At 45.8% G+C, this 20167-nt stretch overlaps 1 protein-coding gene across 1 annotated transcript in view; it reads left to right on the top strand.

Moving 5' to 3' along the window:
• The window catches only part of LOC141146113 (forkhead activin signal transducer 3-like), a 28925-nt gene extending 8994 nt beyond the window's left edge, over positions 1-19931 (top strand). The window contains exon 4 of the mRNA XM_073632866.1: positions 19813-19931. Within this exon, the coding sequence (XP_073488967.1) occupies positions 19813-19931 (119 nt within the window). The remainder of the gene's footprint in view (positions 1-19812) is intronic.
• The last annotated feature ends 236 nt before the right edge of the window (positions 19932-20167 follow it).

The following is a 20167-nucleotide window of genomic DNA, read 5'->3' as shown; positions in this document are numbered from 1 at the left end:
TTATTAGATAGAATACATTTTTGGGGCCGTGGATATTGTTTCTTGTACTGAAAAGTTCGGAGACCCCTGTATATGATTGGGAGATTGATAGCTTATTAGTGATTTAATTTCATTCAGATGATTAGCGGTGAGCTCCACTAATGTTCTTCTCTATATTGTATTTGTTTAATAACATCTATTATTATTATTATTATTATTATTATTATACAGGATTTATATAGCGTCAACAGTTTGTGCAGCGTTTACAACATGAGGGCAGCTATTGAGTTTTCTTCACACATAGAATATATATTGCTGACAATTTATAGGTTATAACAAGAGAAATGCACATTTTTCTTACATATGAGATTTGTAACAAAATCACAATTTCTATCTTTAGAAAGATTCCTGCGGGTGTATTCCTTGTAGTGGGAATTCCTGGGCTCGTGTCTCCTGACAATGGGAGGTTGTGATGTTTGGAAGGGTGTAATGTACACTGGGATCGCTCACCATTGTTGGGGCTGTTGAGATGTAGATGAAGGTTGGAGTCACACGGAGGATGAAGGGTTGATGGGACATATCAGGAGTAGGGATGAGCCGAACACCCCCCGGTTCGGTTCGCACCAGAACCTGCGTACAGACCGAAAATTCGCACGAACATTAGAACCCCATTGACGTCTATAGGACTCGAACGTTCAAAATCAAAAGTGCTCATTTTAAAGGCTAATTTGCATGGTATTGTCCTAAAAAGGGTTTGGGGACCCGGGTCCTGCCCCAGGGGACATGTATCAATGCAAAAAAAAGTTTTAAAAAACAGCCATTTTTTTCGGGAGCAGTGATTTTAATGATGCTTAAAGTGAAAAAAAAATGAAATATTCCTTTATCGTACCTGGGGGTATCTATAGTATGCCTGTAAAGTGGCGCGTGTTTCCCGTGCTTAGAATGGTCCCTGCACAAAATGACATTTTTAAAGTAATAAAAGTCATTTAAAACTGCTTACGGCTTTAAGGTAATGTCTGGTCCCAGTAATATGGATGAAAATCAGTGAGACAAATGGCATGGGTACCCCCCAGTCCATTACCAGGCCCATTGGGTCTTGTATGGATATTAAGGGGAACCCCGCACCCAAATTAAAAAAAGGAAAAGCATGGGGCCCCAGGCCCTCTGAACAGCACTATAAAGGCGGTACAAACAGACAAGGACTCTAGGTTTGTTGTGAAGTAGAATCTGTTTGTAATTTTGAACCGGTACATTTTTAAAGTGTAACTCCAGCCAAAAAAATCTATTTTTAAGCTTTTTGGAAAACATAGGGAAGGGTTATCACCCCTGTGACATTTGTTTTGCTGTCTGTGCTCCTCTTCAGAAGATTTTATCTCACTTTCTGTCCCAATGACAAATGTTTTTTGACAATTTGTTTTTTTTTAGTGAAACAAGGATTGGTGATAAAGCATCAGTGGAGAGGAGACACGTTTTTCCCATATTAACTCTTACGGGAGAGAATTTCCCTTCCTAGGGGTAGATTTCATCTCACTTCCTGTTGTCTCTTTCCGTTTGCAAGTAGGAGCCGTTTGTAAGTTGGATGTTTGAAAGTAGGGGCCTGTCCTATATACTCTGCAGAAATTGGGGCCTTAGGTGTTGGTGTTGCCACAACACTGTAAGCCCTCACAGTTACTCTTGGTGGGGGCAAGAACGGGCTCTGCTGCAAAATATTAGATCAAGAATTGTAATTACATGCCATTGTTGAACAGGGGCAGAAAAATTGGGCCTTAGCCACTAGTGGCGGCGCCCAGAACCAAAAATATTCTTACAAGCTATCACCATGATCATTGAGGAGGAAGAGGAAAGTCACTCAGCATAACAGGATAGTCACTCAGCATCAGCATAGGGATCTGACATTTCACAAAAAATTATTCGGTTACATCAGCATCAGGTGCTTGGTAGCTGGTGGTGATCCAAGACTGATTCATTTTTATGAAGGTCAGTCAATTGACCGAGTCGGTGGACAGACGCTACCTGTGATCGGTTACAAACCTCCAGCAGCACTGAATGTGCGTTCTGAAAGAACGCTTAATGCAGGACAGGCCAGTAGCCCAATTGCATACTGTGCAAACTCTGGCCAGTGATTCATCCTCAAGACCCAGTAACCCAGAGGATTTTCAGTGGGAAAGGTGTCCAAGTCAGATCTTGCCCCTAGGTATTCCTGCACCATGTAAAACAGACGCTGGCAATGGTTGCTGGAACCGATCATACCTTGGGGCTGCGGACTAAAAAATTGTCTGAACGCATCGGTGAGATGGCCACCTTCTCCACCGCTCCTTCTTTGACTGACCGAAGCCTCAGCAACACGTTGTCCAGGAACAAGAGTTTGTAACCTCCCAGTCTCTGGGAATGCGTTGCACAGACCTTTCTGCAAGGCCTCCCGAGGATGTTTCCTCCTCTGCTCCCTCTGCGATGGCAAGATAAGGTCCGCAACCTTACCCTTGTAACGTGGATCAAGGAGGGTTGCCAGCCAGTATTGATCCCTCTCCTTGATACCACGAATACGAGGATCCTTCTGCAGGCTTTGCAGGATCAGGGAGGCCATGCATCGTAGGTTTGCTGAGGCATTCAGTCCGGAGTCCTCTGGGTCACTAAGGATGACATGACCTGAAGTCACCTCCTCCCAGCCACATACAAGTCCATGGGTTTCTTGGGACTGTAAATGATCCCTTAAAGACTGCTGCTGATGCTGAGTGCCAGGCTCCACCTCCATGCTGACACAATCCTCCTCCTCCTCCTCTTCCTGTGTGATCACTGGGCATGCAGGAACGCTGTCTGGATAAAGGGGGCTTTGAGAGCTAAGGAAGTCCTCCTCTTCCTGCCTCTGTTTTGCCTCAAGTGCCCTGTCCATTATTCCATGCAGCGTGTGCTCCAACAGGTGGACAAGGAGGACAGTGTCACTGATGCATGCACTGTCACTGCTCACCATCCTCGTGGCCTCCTCAAACGGTGACAGGACAGTGCATGCATCCCTGATCATGGCCCACTGGTATGGGGAAAAAAGACTTTCCTGGCCTGCCTCAGGACATCCTGTAAGCCCAGGTACCTGCCCAAGAACCGCTGCACCACCAAGGTAAGGATGTGAGCCAAACAGGGCACATGGGTCATTTGTCCTTGTCGGAGGGCGGAGAGGAGGTTGGTGCCATTGTCGCAAACCACCATTCCTGCCTTAAGTTGGTGTGGCATCAACCACCTCTGAACCTGCCCCTGCAGAGCTGACAGAACCTCTGCCCAAGTGTGGCTCCTGTCCCCCAAGCACACCAGCTCAAGCACCGCATGGCATCTTTTGGCCTGCGTATTTACATAGCCCCTTGAATGCCTATGGAGCACCGCTGGTTCCGAGGTCAAAGCACAGGAAGAGGCCATGGAGAAAGAAGAAGAGGAGGGGGTGGGGGAGAGAGGTGTGTCAGAATCACCAGTAGTGGCATTTTGGAGGCGTGGTGGTGGAACAACCTCCAACACTACTGCACCTTGTCCTGCATCCTTCCCAGCTGCCAGCAGAGTCACCCAATGCGCCGTGAAGCTTGGATAACGTCCCTGTCCATGCCTACTGGACCATGAGTCAGCGGTAATATGCACCTTACCGCTGATTGCCCTGTCCAGCGAGGCCAAGACATTGCCTTCCACATGCCGGTAGAGAGCCGGAATCGCCTTCCATGAGAAAAAGTGGCGTTTGGGAACCTGCCACTGAGGAACCGCACATTCCACAAACTCACGGAAGGGGGCAGAGTCTACCAACTGAAAAGGAAGCAGTTGAAGTGCTAGCAATTTTGCCAAGCTAGCATTCAAGTGCTGGGCATGTGGATGGCTGGGAGCGAACTTCTTTCTGCGGTGCAGCAGCTGGGGCAGGGAAATTTGCCTGGTACAATCTGACGTTGGTGTACCGATAGCAGATTGCCCGCAAGTACTTGGCTGTGACACACCTAATTCTACACCTTCATTCCTCTCAGTGCAGGTCTCAGAGAGGACTGAAGGTATAGTGGGGTTGGAGATCCCAGCTGATAACGAGCAAGGAGATCTCATCTTTGTTCTTTGGTGTGGGTCTTTTAGGTACGCTTGCCAATGAACTGCATGGCAGGTCAACATATGTCTGGTCAAGCATGCGGTGCCCAAGCGGGAGATGTTTTGACCACGTGAGATACGCTTGAGACATATGTTGCAAATAGCAGCGGTGGGATCTGATGCACTTGTCTCAAAAAAAGGCCCACACCAAAGAACTTTTGAAATAACGCGCAGAGACAGCAGCGCCCTGCACATGTGGAGCTCTGTGGTGTGATGCAGTCAGTGTGCTGCCCTTAGGCTGGCCCCTGGAGGGCATCCTGCCTCGTTGGTGATGTGCCTCCTCCTCCTCTCTCCTATCAGGCACCCACGTTGAGTCAGTGACCTCATCATCCCCTCCCTCCTCATCACTGGAGCAAACCTAGCAGTATGCTGCAGCAGGGGGAACATGACTTCCAGATTGCTGTCCTTCTTGGGCACCCCGTCTGTCCGTGCTCACATTACTGCCTTCATCTAGCTCAATATCATCATCAGAGCCTTCAAAACACTGTGTATCCTCCTGGAACATGTACCCAACACTGTGGTTTGCCTCTCCTTGTTGGCCTTCCAGAAATACTAATGGCCTGCAGTGAGCTGCACAAAACTGGGATATATATATATATATATATATATATATATATATATATATACCAATTATACTGCAGCTAGCAGAATCCACTGCCTGCCTGTAGTATTATTAGTATGATATCACCTGTACTTGTCTTCAGCTAGCTATACTGTAGGTGCAACTGTGCATTGTACACAGTACAGTAACTGGAAATACTTCAAAGAGCCTACACAAGCACCTGGTTGCAGGTAGCTATACTGTAGGTGAGACTATGCAGGGTACACATTACAGTAGCTGGAAATACTTCAATGAGCCTACACAAGCACCTGGCTGCAGGTTGCTATACTGTAGGTAAGACTATGCAGGGTACACAGTACAGTAGCTGGAAATACTGTAAAAACACCTGCCTGCCAGTATATTAGGAAGAGAAGAACAGGATCTAGCTAAACTGAATACAATATATATATATATATATATATATATATATATATATAAATATATATATATGTATATATATACACACACACATACAAAACACCTGGGATGCATATATATATATACACAATACACTGTAACTGCAACTAACTGACTCGACCTGCCTACTCTATCTAACTTAAATCAAATGACACTGTCTGTCTCTCTCCCTCTCTCTCTCTATCTCTTTATCTGAACGCCGGAACACACTACACAGGACCGCCGTGCAGGCGGCCTTATATAGTGTGGGGTGTGTACTAAACCCCCTGAGCCATAACTGGCCAAAGCCTCCTTGGCTTTGACCAATTACAACTGTCTGTTCAGACGGCGCTGTGTTTGGTCAAGCATGTGGGTCATAGTGCGGGTCATAGTGCATGCTTGGCCAATCATCAGCCAGCAATGCACTGCGATGCCGCAGTGAATTATGGGCCATGACACGCCACTCGAATTTGGAGCAAATGGCCCATATCGTTCGCAATTCGGCGAACGACCGAACACATGATGTTCGAGTCGAACATGGGTTTGACTCGAACACGAAGCTTATCCCTAGTCCTGTGCACAAAGAGGAGATCACCCCCATGCTCTCAGCACCTTATTGTACTTTTTTGCACATTTTCTGATTAGCCACATTAAGAGGATTTAATCGCATAGGTCTACATTCCCAGTCCCATTATATATTTTGCACACGTTTGCCTTGTTTGAATTTCCACAAGTTCTACAGTGGACTTAGTTTGGTTATATGTTTATTATACACTGCATTTGCGATCTTTGCACATATTGATTGCACGTTGCACATTTAATTTATTAATTGCTGTTTTTTGCACAATGTTTTTTGCCTACTTGCACGATCCATTGATGTTTTTTGGTGATTGTATATTGATTTTAGTGTTTCCAGTAAGATACTTATCACATCTGGCCTTAAGTCTTTATTGAATGATTTTCTTGCACTTTGCACTTTGCTATTACCACCAATTATTGTGGAATATCACACTGCACCTATTGTGTATAGAAGTGCTCTATATTAATTGTACTTATTCTTATATTGTTTCTGGTTTTTTATATATTTATATCATTTTATGTGTTCATTTACCTTTGTACTACTACCTCTAGTATAGATTTTTTTTTTTAAAGAACAGCGCAGCACCAATTTTTACATACCAACCTACCCTATATCACCCCAAACTGCCCTATATCACCCACCCTGCCCTATATCACCCCAAACTCCCCTATACCACGCCAACCTGCCCTATACCACCCAACCTGCCCAATATTACCCCAAACTGCCCTGTACCACCCCAAACTGCCCTGTACCACCCCAAACTGCCCTATATTACCACAACCTGCCCTATACCACCCAACCTGCCCTATACCCCCTACCCTGCCCTATGCCTCCCTAACCTGCCCTATACCGCCCTATACCACCCCAACCTGCCCTATATCGCCCCAAACTGCCCTATATCGCCCCAAACTGCCCTATACCTCCCTAACCTGCCCTATACCACCCCATATCACCCTAACTTGCCCTATACCACCCCAACCTGCCCTATATCACCCCAAACTGCCCTATATCGCCCCAAACTGCCCTATACCTCCCTAACCTGCCCTATACCACCCCATATCACCCTAACTTGCCCTATACCACCCCAACCTGCCCTACACCACCCCTAACCAGACCTATATCACCCCAACCTGCCCTATACTACCCCAACCTGCCTTATATATTACCCCAAACTGTCCTATACCACCCCAATCTGCCCTATACCACCCCAACCTGCCCTATATCACCCCAACCCTGCCCTATACTACCCCGACCTGACCTAAACCACCCCATCCTTCCCTATATCTCCCAAAACTGCCCTATACCAACCAACCTGCCCTATATCACCCCAACCTACCCTATACCACCCCAAACTGCCCTATACTACCCTAACTATTGTTTCTGTTTTTTATATGTTTATATCATTTTACATGTTCATTTACCTTTGTACTACTACCGCTAGCAGAATAGATTTTTTTTTTAAGAACAGCGCAGCACCAATTTTTACATACCAACCTACCCTATACCACCCAAACTGCCCTATACCACCCCACCCTATATCACCCCAAACTCCCCTATACCACACCAACATGCACTATATCACCCCAAACTGCCCTATATCACCCCATACTGCCCTATACTACCCTAACCTGCCCTATATCACCCCAACCTGCCCTATATCACCCCAACCTGCCCTATATCACCCCAAACTGTCCTATACCATCCCAACCTGCCCTATATCAACCCAACCTACCCTATACCACCCCAACCTGCCCTATACCACTGACCTTCCCAATTTTACACCAAACTGCCCTATACCACCCCAACCTGCCTTGTACCACCCCAAACTGCCCTATATTACCAAAACCTGCCCTATACCACCCCAACCTGCCCTATACCCCCTAACCTGCCCTATAGCACCCCAAACTGCCCTATATCGCCCCAAACTGCACTATACCACCTAACCAGCCCTATACCTCCCTAACCTGCCCTATACCACTCCAACCTGCCCTATATCACCCCAACCCTGCCCTATACTACCCCTACCTGACCTATACCACCCCATCCTGCCCTATATCTCCCAAAACTGCCCTATACCAACCAACCTGCCCTATATCACCCCAATCTACCCTATACCACCCAAACTGCCCTATACCACCCCACCCTGCCCTATATCAGCCCAAACTCCCCTATACCACGCCAACATGCCCTATATCACCCCAAACTGCCCTATATCACCCCATACTGCCCTATACTACCCTAACCTGCCATATATCACCCCAAACTGTCCTATACCACCCCAACCTGCCCTATATCACCCCAACCTACCCTATACCACCCCAACCTGCCCTATATCACCCCAACCTACCCTATACCACCCCAACCTGCCCTATACCACCCGACCTTCCCAATTTTACACCAAATTGCCCTATACCACCCCAACCTGCCTTGTACCACCCCAAACTGCCCTATATTACCAAAATCTGCCCTATACCACCCCAACCTGCCCTATACCCCCTAACCTGCCCTATAGCACCCCAAACTGCCCTATACCGCCCAAAACTGCCCTATATCGCCCCAAACTGCCCTATATTGCCCCAAACTGCACTATACCACCTACCCAGCCCTATACCTCCCTAACCTGCCCTATACCACTCCAAACTGCCCTATATTACCCTTACTTGCCCTATACCACCCAACCTGCCCTACACCACCCCTAACCAGACCTATATCACCCCAACCTGCCCTATTTCACCCCAACCTGCCCTATACCACCCCAACCTGCCTTATATATTACCCCAAACTGTCCTATACCACCCCAATCTGCCCTATATTACCCCAAGCTGCCCTGTACCACTCCAAACTGCCCTGTACCACTCCAAACTGCCCTGTACCACCCCAAACTGCCCTGTACCACCCCAACCTGCCCTATATCTCCCAAAACTGCCCTATACCACCAACCTACCCTATATCTCCCCAACCTACCCTATACCACCCCAAACTGTCCTATATCACCCCAAACTGCCCAATACCACCTCAATCTGCCCAATACCACCCCAAACTCCCCTAACCTTTCAAACAGCATTCCAAAAAGCTGCACTTACCAAGCACTCTATCAGTTTTGTATTAGTATATGATAGCATTACCATGGAACACCTCAGGATCTCCTGGGAGTTGTGGGGTTTTAAAGTGTCTGCATGATTGTCCATTGTCGGCAGGTGTCAGGTCCCTCCTGATCCACCCTCCCATTGGGTCTGCGGTGCCAAAAAGACGTCATCCACGTGGTCCCCTCAGTGTTCCAGAAGGCATGACCCCGGCATGAGCATTTGCCTCAGATGCAAAAGCGCAACATCATTGACAGTCCGGTGGCGATCACGGGATGCCGCTGGCATGGAGAGGCTCCCCACAGTGGCCCAGGGGGGACTCAATTGTAGGGAAACATGCACCCACCCAATGTCGCAGGGCTGAACACAGCGGCCCGCACTGAGAGGATGGACAAAGTAAAACACTGCAATGCATGCAAAGTGATGAACAAAAAAAATGATTTACAAATATTCGTATATTGTATATAGGTATATAGTTGTTCGGAAGAGCCAAGGGCATATACAGTACCATCAAATAAATGAAAAAAGTGACTTTAATTAGAAATACTTTGATTTTTTCCTAGAATATAAATCCCCCTGAAGAGACCAAAAAATTGCAAGGGTCGAAATCCATCAGGGTTTTTCATGTGGATACATACGTCATAAATACAATTAGTAAACCATGCTTGTACATAGGGTGTTCCTTGCTATGAGTGATGTTCCATGTTTGTTTTTGTGTCACACTACCTATATGGATGATTTATTATTGTTCATTTAAAATCAACTACTTTTATGCAAATTCTCTGCTGCTAAAGAACCCCTGGGGAAAATTCCTATTTTTTGTATACATTTGGGTTATGCAGCTTTGGGGGCTCCCACATTGTGTTTTTCCCTTCTATATATACTAATTGGTTGGCTAAACACCCGTTCTTCACCCTCCAAGACATATGAGCCCTGATACGAGCCAAGGCATATCGCTAATTTCTTGAATATTTGAATATATACAATGCAGGTATTTTCCTCCAGTCCCCCTTGAGGTGACAATGAAGGGACACATACCAAGCGTTAATAGCCTATAATGAAAGGCACCTGCAATTGGCTCAGACATGTGGAATCCCTGTTTGAGCATAGGAGCAAATCCTTTTTCTTGGGGTGCAAAAAGCGATTTTCTTTTTCTCCCCCCACTTTTTTCATTTATTTGATGGCACTGTATATGCCCTTGGCTCTGCCAACCAACTATATACCTATATACAATATACGAATATTTGTAAATCATTTTATTTTGTTCATCACTTTGCATGCATTGCAGTGTTTTACTCTGTCCATCCTCCCGGTGTGGGCCGCTGTGTTCAGCCCTGCGACATTGGGTGGGTGCCTCTTTTCCATCACGCTTCCCAGCACGGTGGGGAGACGTGGATGCATTCTGCGATTCTCCCCAATGAGTGTTTCTCTACAGTTGAGTCCCCCCTGGGCCACTGTGGGGAGCCCTCTCCATGCCAGCGGCGTCCCGTCGTCTCCACTGGACTGTCAATGACGTTGCGCTTTTGCGTCAGAGGCGACGACTCATACCGGGGCCATGCCTTCTGGAGCGCCGAGGGGACCACGTGGACGTCACTTTTTTGGTGCCGCAGACCCAATGGGAGGGTGGATGGGGAGGGGCCTGACACCTGCAGACAATGGACAATCATGCAGACACTTTAAAACCCCACAGCTCCCAGGAGATCCTGAGGTGTTCCCTGGTAATGCTGTCATATACTAATACAAAACTGATGGAGTGCTTGGTAAGTGCAGCTTTTTGGAATGCTGTTTGACTGGCTAATCTATGTACTTGTGTTATACCCATTTATTTTCATTTTCCAACATTGTGATTTTTTTTTTCACCTTACACCATCATCCCTATGTAGTAAAAACCTTAGTTATATCCTTTTACCTTATGTACCGTATATACTATTCAGTGTCACATCACTTGTTTTTTGGCACCTAAATCCATCTCACTTTCATCATTTCATTTTATTCAACTTATTCCCCCTTTTCTTCTCACTTCACATATACAACTGTTTACACTTTTAACACTTGTTTTTAGTGGTGTGTGGTTTGTGTGGGTTTTTTTTTTATTTTTTATTTTTTTTCCCACTTTTACACCTGTTTTGCCCCATCATCAGTCAATCCCACATCATGCACTTTCACTTCACTAATCACATCACTACACCCCATCCCCCACCCAACCTTTCTTCACTGCTGGCCAACCCTTTTTATAACCAATCCAACTAACAAATAAACTATGCTATGTTATGTTTAACTTAATTAATTTTTCTATAACATGAATCCACTAGTGACTAAATAACAACCAGCCTACAGCTGCCACACACTTCTATACACTCCTCCAACATTATCTAAATGACTACTTACAAAAAGTCTTTGCATGTCCATCTGCAGGTGTTTTACCCCCATCCTCCTCTCCAGGTCCTAGAACGTGGCCCCCTGCAAGCTCGGTGGACTATGCGCCCACCCAGAGGACGCGGGGGGGGATGTGCGGCAGAGATGGGATCTTTGGACAACTACAATCCTGCAATGCTGGTTTGTGCGATACATCCTCATGTCTTCATCCACCCATTGGTAACTATACCCCTATGTGTATGGAGATATAACTTTGCTCAATTCGAAATGCTATACTTACATTTTTTTTTTATATTGTCCAATGACTTTAATTAGATACTTTGATATTTTCCTAGAATTTAAATCCCCCTGAAGAGACCGAAAAATTGCAAGGGTCGAATACAATTGGCAAACCATGCTTGTACATAGGTTGTTCCTTGCTATGAGTGAAGTTCCATGTTTGTTTTTGTGTCGCACTATCTATATGGATGATTTATTATTGTTCATTTGAAATTATTATTGTCTGTTAAATTTTTTACATCAACTACTTTTATACAAATTCTCTGCTGCTAAAAAACCCTGGGGAAACCTTCCTATTTTTGCATACATTTGGGTTTTGCAACTTTGGGGGCTCCCACGTTGCCCTCACCCTCCAAGATTTTGGTTTTATTTATAAAGACGTTGTATATCGCAATGGCTAAACCTGTGTCTGTAGTGCTAATGTTCAAACCTTAATACCATAAAAAATATCTTATTCGCTTTTTACTCCATGTAATTAGTATGGAAATTCTACAGAAATGTGTAAATAAAATTACAATTTAACTGCCCTGTACCACCCCCAACCTGCCCTATACTACCCCAACCTGCTCTATACTAGGGATGAGCCGAACACCCCCCCGGTTCGGTACGGACCAAAAATTTGCACGAACGTTAGAACCCGATTGACATCTATGGGACTCGAACATTCGAAATCAAAAGTGCTAATTTGCATGGTATTGTCTTAAAAAGGTTTGGGAACCCGGGTCCTGCCCCAGGGGACATTTTATCAATGCAAAAAAAAGTTTTAAAAACGGCCATTTTTTTTTTCGGGAGCAGTGATTTTAATGATGCTTAAAGTAAAAAAAAAAAAGTTAAATATTCCTTTAAATATAAATACCGGGGGGGGGGTGTGTCTATAGTATGCCTGTAATGTGGTGCATGTTTCCCATGCTTAGAACAATCCCTGCACAAAATGATGTTTTTAAAGGACTAAAAGTCATTTAAAACTGCGGCTTTAATGTAATGTTGGGTCCTGGCAATATGGATGAAAATCAGTGAAACAAATGGCATGGGTACTCCCCAGTCCATTACCAGGCCTTTTGGGTCTTGTATGGATATTAAGGGGAACCCCGCACCCAAATTATAAAAAGAAAAGGCGTGGGGCCATCAGGCCCTATGTATTCTGAACAGCAGTATACAGGCGGTACAAACAAGACAGGGACTGTAGGTTTGTTGTTAAGTAGAATCTGTTTGTAATTTTGAACTGGTACATTTTTAACGTGTTTAGCTCCATCCAAAAAATCTTTTTTAAGCTTTTTGGAAAACCTAGGGAAGGGTTATCACCCCTGTGACCTTTGTTTTGCTGCCTGTGCTCCCCTTCAGAAGATTTCACCTCACTTTCTGTCCCAATGACAAATGTTTAAATGTTTTTAGAAAATTTTGGGGTTTTTAGTGAAACAAGGATTGGTGATAAAGCATCAGTGGAGAGGAGAAACATTTTTCCCATATTAACTCTTACAGGAGAGAATTTCCATTCCTAGGGGTAGATTTCATCTCACTTCCTGTTGTCTCCTTCCGTTTGCAAGTAGGAGTCGTTTGTAAGTTGGATGTCTGAAAGTAGGGGCCTGCCCTATATACTCTACAGAAATTGTGGCCTTAGGTGTTGCCACAACACTGTAAGCTCTCACAGGGCCCTGCTGTGAAATATTAGATAAAGAATTGCAATTACATTCACCCGTTGAACAGGGGCAGAAAAATTGGGCCTTTGGTGGTGCTGGTTTCACAACACTGTAAGTCCTCAGTTACTCTTGGTGGGTGCTGGAACGGGCCCTGCTGTGAAATATTGGATCAGAATTGTAATTACACGCTCCTGTTAAACAGGGGCTAAAAAATTGGGCCTTAGCCACTGGTGGCAGCGCCCAGAACCAAAAATGTTGTTACAAGCTATCAGCATGATCATTGAGGAAGAGGATAATCACTCAGCATAACAGTATAGTCACTCCGCATCAGCATTGGCAGTCTTGAAGAGATCTAACACTTCAAAAAAAATTATTCAGTTACATCAGGATGAGGTGCTTGGTAGCTGGTGGTGATCCAAGACTGATTAATTTTTATGAAGGTCAGTCGATCGACCGAGTCAGTGGACAGACGCACCCTGAATTGTCTGAACTCATCGGTCAGACGGCCACCTTCTCCACTGCTCCTTCTTTGACTGACCGAAGCCTCAGCAAAATGTTGTCCAGGAACAGGAGTTTGTAACCTCCCAGTCTCTGGGAACGCGTTGCACAGACCTTTCTGCAAGGCGTCCCAAAGATGTTCCATCCTTTGCTCCCTCTGCGACGGCAAGATAATGTCCGCAACCTTACCCTTGTAACGTGGATCAAGGAGGGTTGCCAGCCAGTATTGATCCCTCTCTTTGATACTACGAATACGAGGATCCTTCCGCAGGCTTTGCAGGATCAGGGAGGCCATGCAGCGTAGGTTTGCTGAGGCATTGAGTCCGGAGTCCTCTGGGTCACTAAGGACAACATGATCCGCAGCCACCTCCTCCCAGCCACGTACAAGTCCATGGGTTTCTTGGGACTGTAAATAATCCCTTAAAGACTGATGCTGAGTGCCAGGCTCCACCTCCATGCTGACACAATCCTCCTCCTTCTCATCCTCTTCCTGTGTGATCAGTGGGCACGCAGGAACACTGTCTGGATAAAGGGGGGCCTTGAGAGCTAAGGAAGTCCTCCTCTTCCTGCCTCAAGTGCCCTGTCCATTATTCCACGCAGTGTGTGCTCCAACAGGTGGACAAGGGGGAAAGTGTCACTGATGCATGCACTGTCACTGCTCACCATCCTTTTGGCCTCCTCAAATGGTGACAGGACAGTGCATGCATCCCTGATCATGGCCCACTGGCGTGGGGGGAAACAAGCTCCCCTGACCCTGTCCTGGTGCCGTTGTCACACAGGTACTCATTGATGGCCCTCTGCTGCATGTGCAGCCGCTGTAGCATGGCCAACGTTGAGTTTCACCTGGTGAGCATGTCACAGATTAGGCGGTTCTTGGGCAGATTAAATTCCTTTCGGAGGTCTGCCAGCCGAGCACTGGCATTATATGACTGGCAGAAATGCACATAGACTTTCCTGGCCTGCCTCAGGACATTCTGTAAGCCCAGGTACCTGCCCAAGAACCACTGCACCACCAAGTGAAGGACGTGAGCTAAACAGGGCGCATGGGTCAGTTGTCCCTGTCAGAGGAGGTTGGTGCCATTGTCGCAAACCACCATTCCTGCCTTAAGTTGCCGTGGCGTCAACCACCTCTGAACCTGCCCCTGCAGAGCTGACAATCTCTGCCCCAGTGTGGCTCCTGTCCCCCAAGCACACCAGCTCAAGCACCGCATGGCATCTTTTGGCCTGCGTACTTGCGTAGCCCCTTGAACGCCTATGGAGCACCGCTGGTTCCAAGGACAAAGCACAGGAAGAGGCCATGGAGGAACAAGACGAGGTGGAGGAGAGAGGTATCAGAATCACCAGTACTGGCATTTTGGAGGCGTGGTGGTGGAACAACCTCCAACACTACTGCACTTTGTCCTGCATCCTTCCCAGCTGCCAGCAGAATCACACAATGCGCTGTGATACTTAAGTAACATCCCTATCCATGCCTACTGGACCATGATTCAGCAGTAATATGCACCTTACCACTGACTGCCCTGTCCAGCGAGGCCAAGACATTGCCTTCCACATGCCGGTAGAGAGCCGGAATCGCCTTCCATGAGAAAAAGTGACGTTTGGGAACCTGCCACTGAGGAACCGCGCATTCCACAAACTCACGGAAGGGGGCAGAGTCTACCAACTGAAAAGGAAGCAGTTGAAGTGCTAGCAATTTTGCCAAGCTAGCATTCAAGTGCTGGGCATGTGGATGGCTGGGAGTGAACTACTTTCTGCGGTGCAGCAGCTGGGGCAGGGAAATTTGCCTGGTACAATCTGACGTCGGTGTACTGATTGTACTGTACTGATTGCACACCTAATTCTACACCTTCATTCCCCTCAGTGCAGGTCTCAGAGAGGACTGAAGGTATAGAGGGCCATGGAGGAACAAGACGAGGTTTGAGATCCCAGCTGATGAGGAGCAAGGAGAGGTCCTCTTTATTCTTTGGTGTGGGTCTTTTAGGTACGCTTGCCAATGAACTGCATGGCAGGTCAACACATGTCTGGTCAAGCAGATGTTTTGGCCATGCGAGATACCATTGAGACATATGTTGCAAATAGCAACGGTGCAATCTGATGCACTCGTCTCAAAGGCCCACACCAAAGAACTTTTGGAATAATGCACAGAGACAGCACATGTGGAGCTCTGTGGTGTGATGCAGTCAGTGTGCTGCCCTTAGGCTGGCCCCTGGAGGGCATCCTGCCTCGTTGGTGATGTTTGTTCCTTCCTTTATTTATTTATTTTACTCCTCCTCACTGGAGCAAGCTTGGCAGTATACTGTAGCAGGGGGAACATGACTGCCAGATTGCTGCCCTTCTTGGGCACCCCCTCTGTCCGGGCTCACGTTACTGCCTTCATGTAGCTCAGTACCATCATCAGAGCCTTCAAAACGCTGGGTATCCTCCTGGAGCATGTACCCAACACTGTGGTCAAACAGTTCGAGGGACTCCTCAGGAGGACATGGTGGGGCTGGGGAAGGAGTCACTGATGCCATTGAGCCGAGGGAAGAGGCCGCGTTGGCAGCTGCTTTGCCAAACAAACTACCCTGAGTGAGAGGATGAGGACGGCTTGGTCATCCACTTGACCAAGTATTCCGCATTTTGCGGCTCAACACAGCTAGCTGTTGAAAAAAAAAAGGCCAAACGTGTCCCACGGCCATGTGCTGATGAGGATGCACCGTGTCCACGACCAGCACTGTTGCCTCTAGACACAGAGCCTGCTTGCCCTTTTATTGGCTTGTGACTGTCTGCCTCTCCTTGTTGGCCTTCCAGACATACTATTGGCCTGCAGTGAGCTGCACAAAACTGGGATGTGTGTGTATATTATATTCGATTATACTGCAGTTAGCAGAATCAAATGCCTGCCTGTAGTATTAGTATGATGACCCCTGCACTTGTCTTCAGGTAGCTATACTGTAGGTGCAACTGTGCGGGGTACACAATACAGTAACTGGAAAAAATGTAAAAATGCCTGCCTGTCAGTATATTAGGAGAAGAAGAATAGGATCTTGCTAAACTGAAATATATTATATTAAATATACTATAATATATCTCTGTAAGTGCAGCTAACTGACTCGACCTGCCTACTCTATCTAACTTAAATCAAATCTTTATTTTTCTTTCGGAACACACTACACAGGGCCGATGTGCAGGCGGCATGGGTTCGACTCGAACACGAAGCTCATCCCTACTCTATCCCCCTAACCTGCCCTATACCACCCCAAACTGCCCTACATTACCCTAACCTGCCACTATACTACCCTAACCTGCCACCATACCAGCCTATACTATCATTTTACAGGGACTGGTTTGGGGTGCGCCCTGTGACCGTGGACTGCCTGCAGCGCACTGGACAGGATAGACAGGGGGTGGTGACGCCATGTTTTACCGCACCAGGTGACACCAACCCTAGTGATGCCACTGAATGGGCAGTTGTGATGTTTGGAAGGGTGTGATGTACACTGAGATCGCTCACCATTGTTGGGGTTGTTAAGATGTAAATGAAGGTTGGAGTAATGCCCAGTACACACGATCCGATTATCAGGCGAATGATCTTATTTATTTTTTTTTTTTGCATGTTAATCTCACATTGAATCTGAGTTTACTAAAGTCACAAATTCCGGTACGACAGAATAAAAATTCGGAAGTGATGTCATGTGTTGTAATGCGCTTGTATTGCATTTTAGAACGATAGGTGTACTGATTGAATGAAAATTGTACGATCTGGCATTGTACGAAAAATTCCGTGCATGTCCGACAGAATAATGTCGGATGAACTGTCCTGATTGGCTCTTGAAAGCTTTGTACTAATGTTCCGATTATCGTACGATTGTTTTGAATGCGGCATTTTTCGGATCGTGTGTACAGGCTTTTTGCGGGGGGGGGGGTGAAGGGTTGATGGGACACCTCAAGAAAACAATGAGGGCCTGATGGGTTACTTAAGGCTTCTGTCATATGCTAATTGCTGCAAACAGGGTTCAGACTGAGAAGTGAGCCTCCTCCAGGCATGGAATGTAAAGTCCCTTTCACAAATGTCCTTGGACTAGTAACCCTAACAGGAATGGTGTCAGGTTCGTCACATTGGCCATCAATATTCCACGTTCTTGTGTGATGGTGAACTGAGAATTCTTACATTAAGAATCAACACATTTGTTACAATCTGATTGTACAATATCCTTTAGATCCAACAACTATCTAGTGTAAGGGCCTTCCTGATTGGGTACAAATTGGATAGATCAGGTAGGTTCTTATATAGTTTTAGTAAATCTAAAGTTTATTGGGCTACGTTTGTATGGTCAAATTGTAACCTGTTTGGTGACCCTAAAGCTAACCATGTGCGGGAATCTGATTGTAATATCTCCTTTAGATCTACCTAGAGTTGTCACCTCATCCCGAACACATATTAATTACACAGGTTCTGTGGCTGAATAACATGGCAATAAAACTCACTTGGTGCCTTTATATGCATTAAAGTAACATCAGAACCTGTGTAATTCATATGTGTTTGGGTTTAAAGGGATGAGGTGGCAACCCTAGATCTACCAACAACTATGTAGTGCATGGGTACTCAACCTGTGGCCCTCCAGCTGTTGCCAAACTACAATGCCCATCATGCCTCTGCCTTTGGGAGTCATGCTTGTAAATATCATCTTTGCAGTGCCTCATGGGACTTGTAGTTCTGCAGCATCTGGATGGCCACAGGTTGAGCACCCATGATGTAGTGTAAGGGCCTGCCTGATTGGATACAAATTCATTGGATAGATTAGGTAAGTCCTCATATATTGTGCTATTTTTTGTTTTTTTGTTTTATCTAAAGTTGATAGTTCAAAGATTGTATGGTCAGATATTATGGGGACCAGAAGAAGTCGATCTAAAGGCCATATTTATCCAGCACAGAATGGACTCACACATGCAAGAACCTATTCTATACTGGACATTGGAATTTCCCAGCTGGTATTGTAATTTTGAGTAAAAAATAAATATATTTGGAACCAACATTACTCTCCATACACGCACATTGACTTGATGACATTTACATTGTTGCAATGTTGAGTAGGGACAGATCTGTGTTGGACATTCATTCTATATATCATTTTTTAATAAGATTCTTCTAACTCCCTGGTGCCCAACCTATGGCCCTCCGATGCTTGAAGTGCAGCCCTTTGCCCCAGTAGTCAGTACAGGGAGCACTGATTTGTAAAGGGTTCCGTAACTGTAGTAAAGTCCAGTGGTCTCTTGCAACATTTGCCTAGTCTCTGATGGTCTGTCAGTAGGAGGAATAGTGCGCCATCCTTGGTGTCAGCGAAAAGAATTATGCCCCATTTTTGGTGTCAGTGGACGGAATAGTGCCCCAAGGCAAGCAAAGGGCCGCATCTGGCCCCAGGGCCAAAGTTTAGAGACTGCTGCTCTAGTAGAACATTCTCTGAACATTTGCTCGAGTAAGTCTTGTCTAGTGATAGTTTTCTGTAGCATTAAATGTAATAAATATTATATTTTTGCCTCTTGGAGAGATTAGGAGCTGCATTTGAGGCCCCCTTTCCCTTGCAAGTTGACAACCACTGTTTTAACTGATCATCTGGGTCCAGTAAAAAAAAATTAAGTCAGCAGCTAGAAATACTGCAGCTGCTGACTTTTTTAATTGGACAATTACCTGTCCCAGGGTCCAGCGATGCGGGGTTCAAAGCCCCGCTCGTCTCCCCCTCCGTTCAGCGGTGCTGGTATTGCAACTGTGGGTGCTGGGCTGTGGCTTCACAGCCTGGCACCCACTGCGCATGCGCGAGCAGCACCGCGATTGGCCGCTCAGTCACCTGGGACCTGTAATGGGTCCCAGATGATTGACAGGAGGGAGCAGAGCTGAGCCCTTCCTGTGCCGAGGGGGAAGTGATGTCACCAGCCCAGGCACTAGAAGAGGCAGACTACGAGGGACCCCCTAGCAACAGGCATTTAGAGGTAAGTTAAAAAAAAAAATATCCAAATGTTTTTTTTTGTGAAAATTTTTTTTTTTTTTTTTTGTGGATCCCCACTTTAAGTACCTTGTTCCTTTTACACTTTATTGATCCTTTTAACATTACTACATCTAAGAGATGTGGGTTATTTTCTTACCATTTGGTATGAAAAATAACACAAACTCCAATGTTCTTGCATCTCTTCGTATTACAATTAAGAAGTGTTCAAAGCTGTTTTGAAAATTCCTCAAAGGGTGTTTTTTTTTTTTTTTACTTTTGTTTTTCATTTTAGATTCATGATTGTGATATGTTCCAACAGAAATGAAAGTGAAGAAAAATCCAAAATTGACAGGTCACCCAGACAGGTACAGAGGTGAAATCATCCAATGGAGAAGCTGTTCAAGTGACAATAATCTAAAGCCGGCCATACACCAGTAGATTTCCAAACAAACATTTGTAAATTTGTACAAACCTGAAGATTTTGATTAGTATATTCGATGTGTTGAATGTCAATGTCTGTCTTTCAAAAGCACTTAAAATTTTCTATTGCTTTTAACAATCGGTTTTGGGACGGATAAACTTTCCTGAATGGACACCACATTGTAAGTTGCTCTTTAGAGATTTTACCTCCTGCTCCTTTAACCACTTCAGCCCCGGAAGGTTTTACCCCCTTC

Source organism: Aquarana catesbeiana, linkage group LG05, assembly GCF_042186555.1.
Source record: "Aquarana catesbeiana isolate 2022-GZ linkage group LG05, ASM4218655v1, whole genome shotgun sequence".
Classification (NCBI taxonomy): Eukaryota; Metazoa; Chordata; class Amphibia; order Anura; family Ranidae; genus Aquarana; species Aquarana catesbeiana.
Note: the sequence above shows the minus strand (reverse complement) of the source record. Positions and strands in the feature narration are given on the sequence as shown.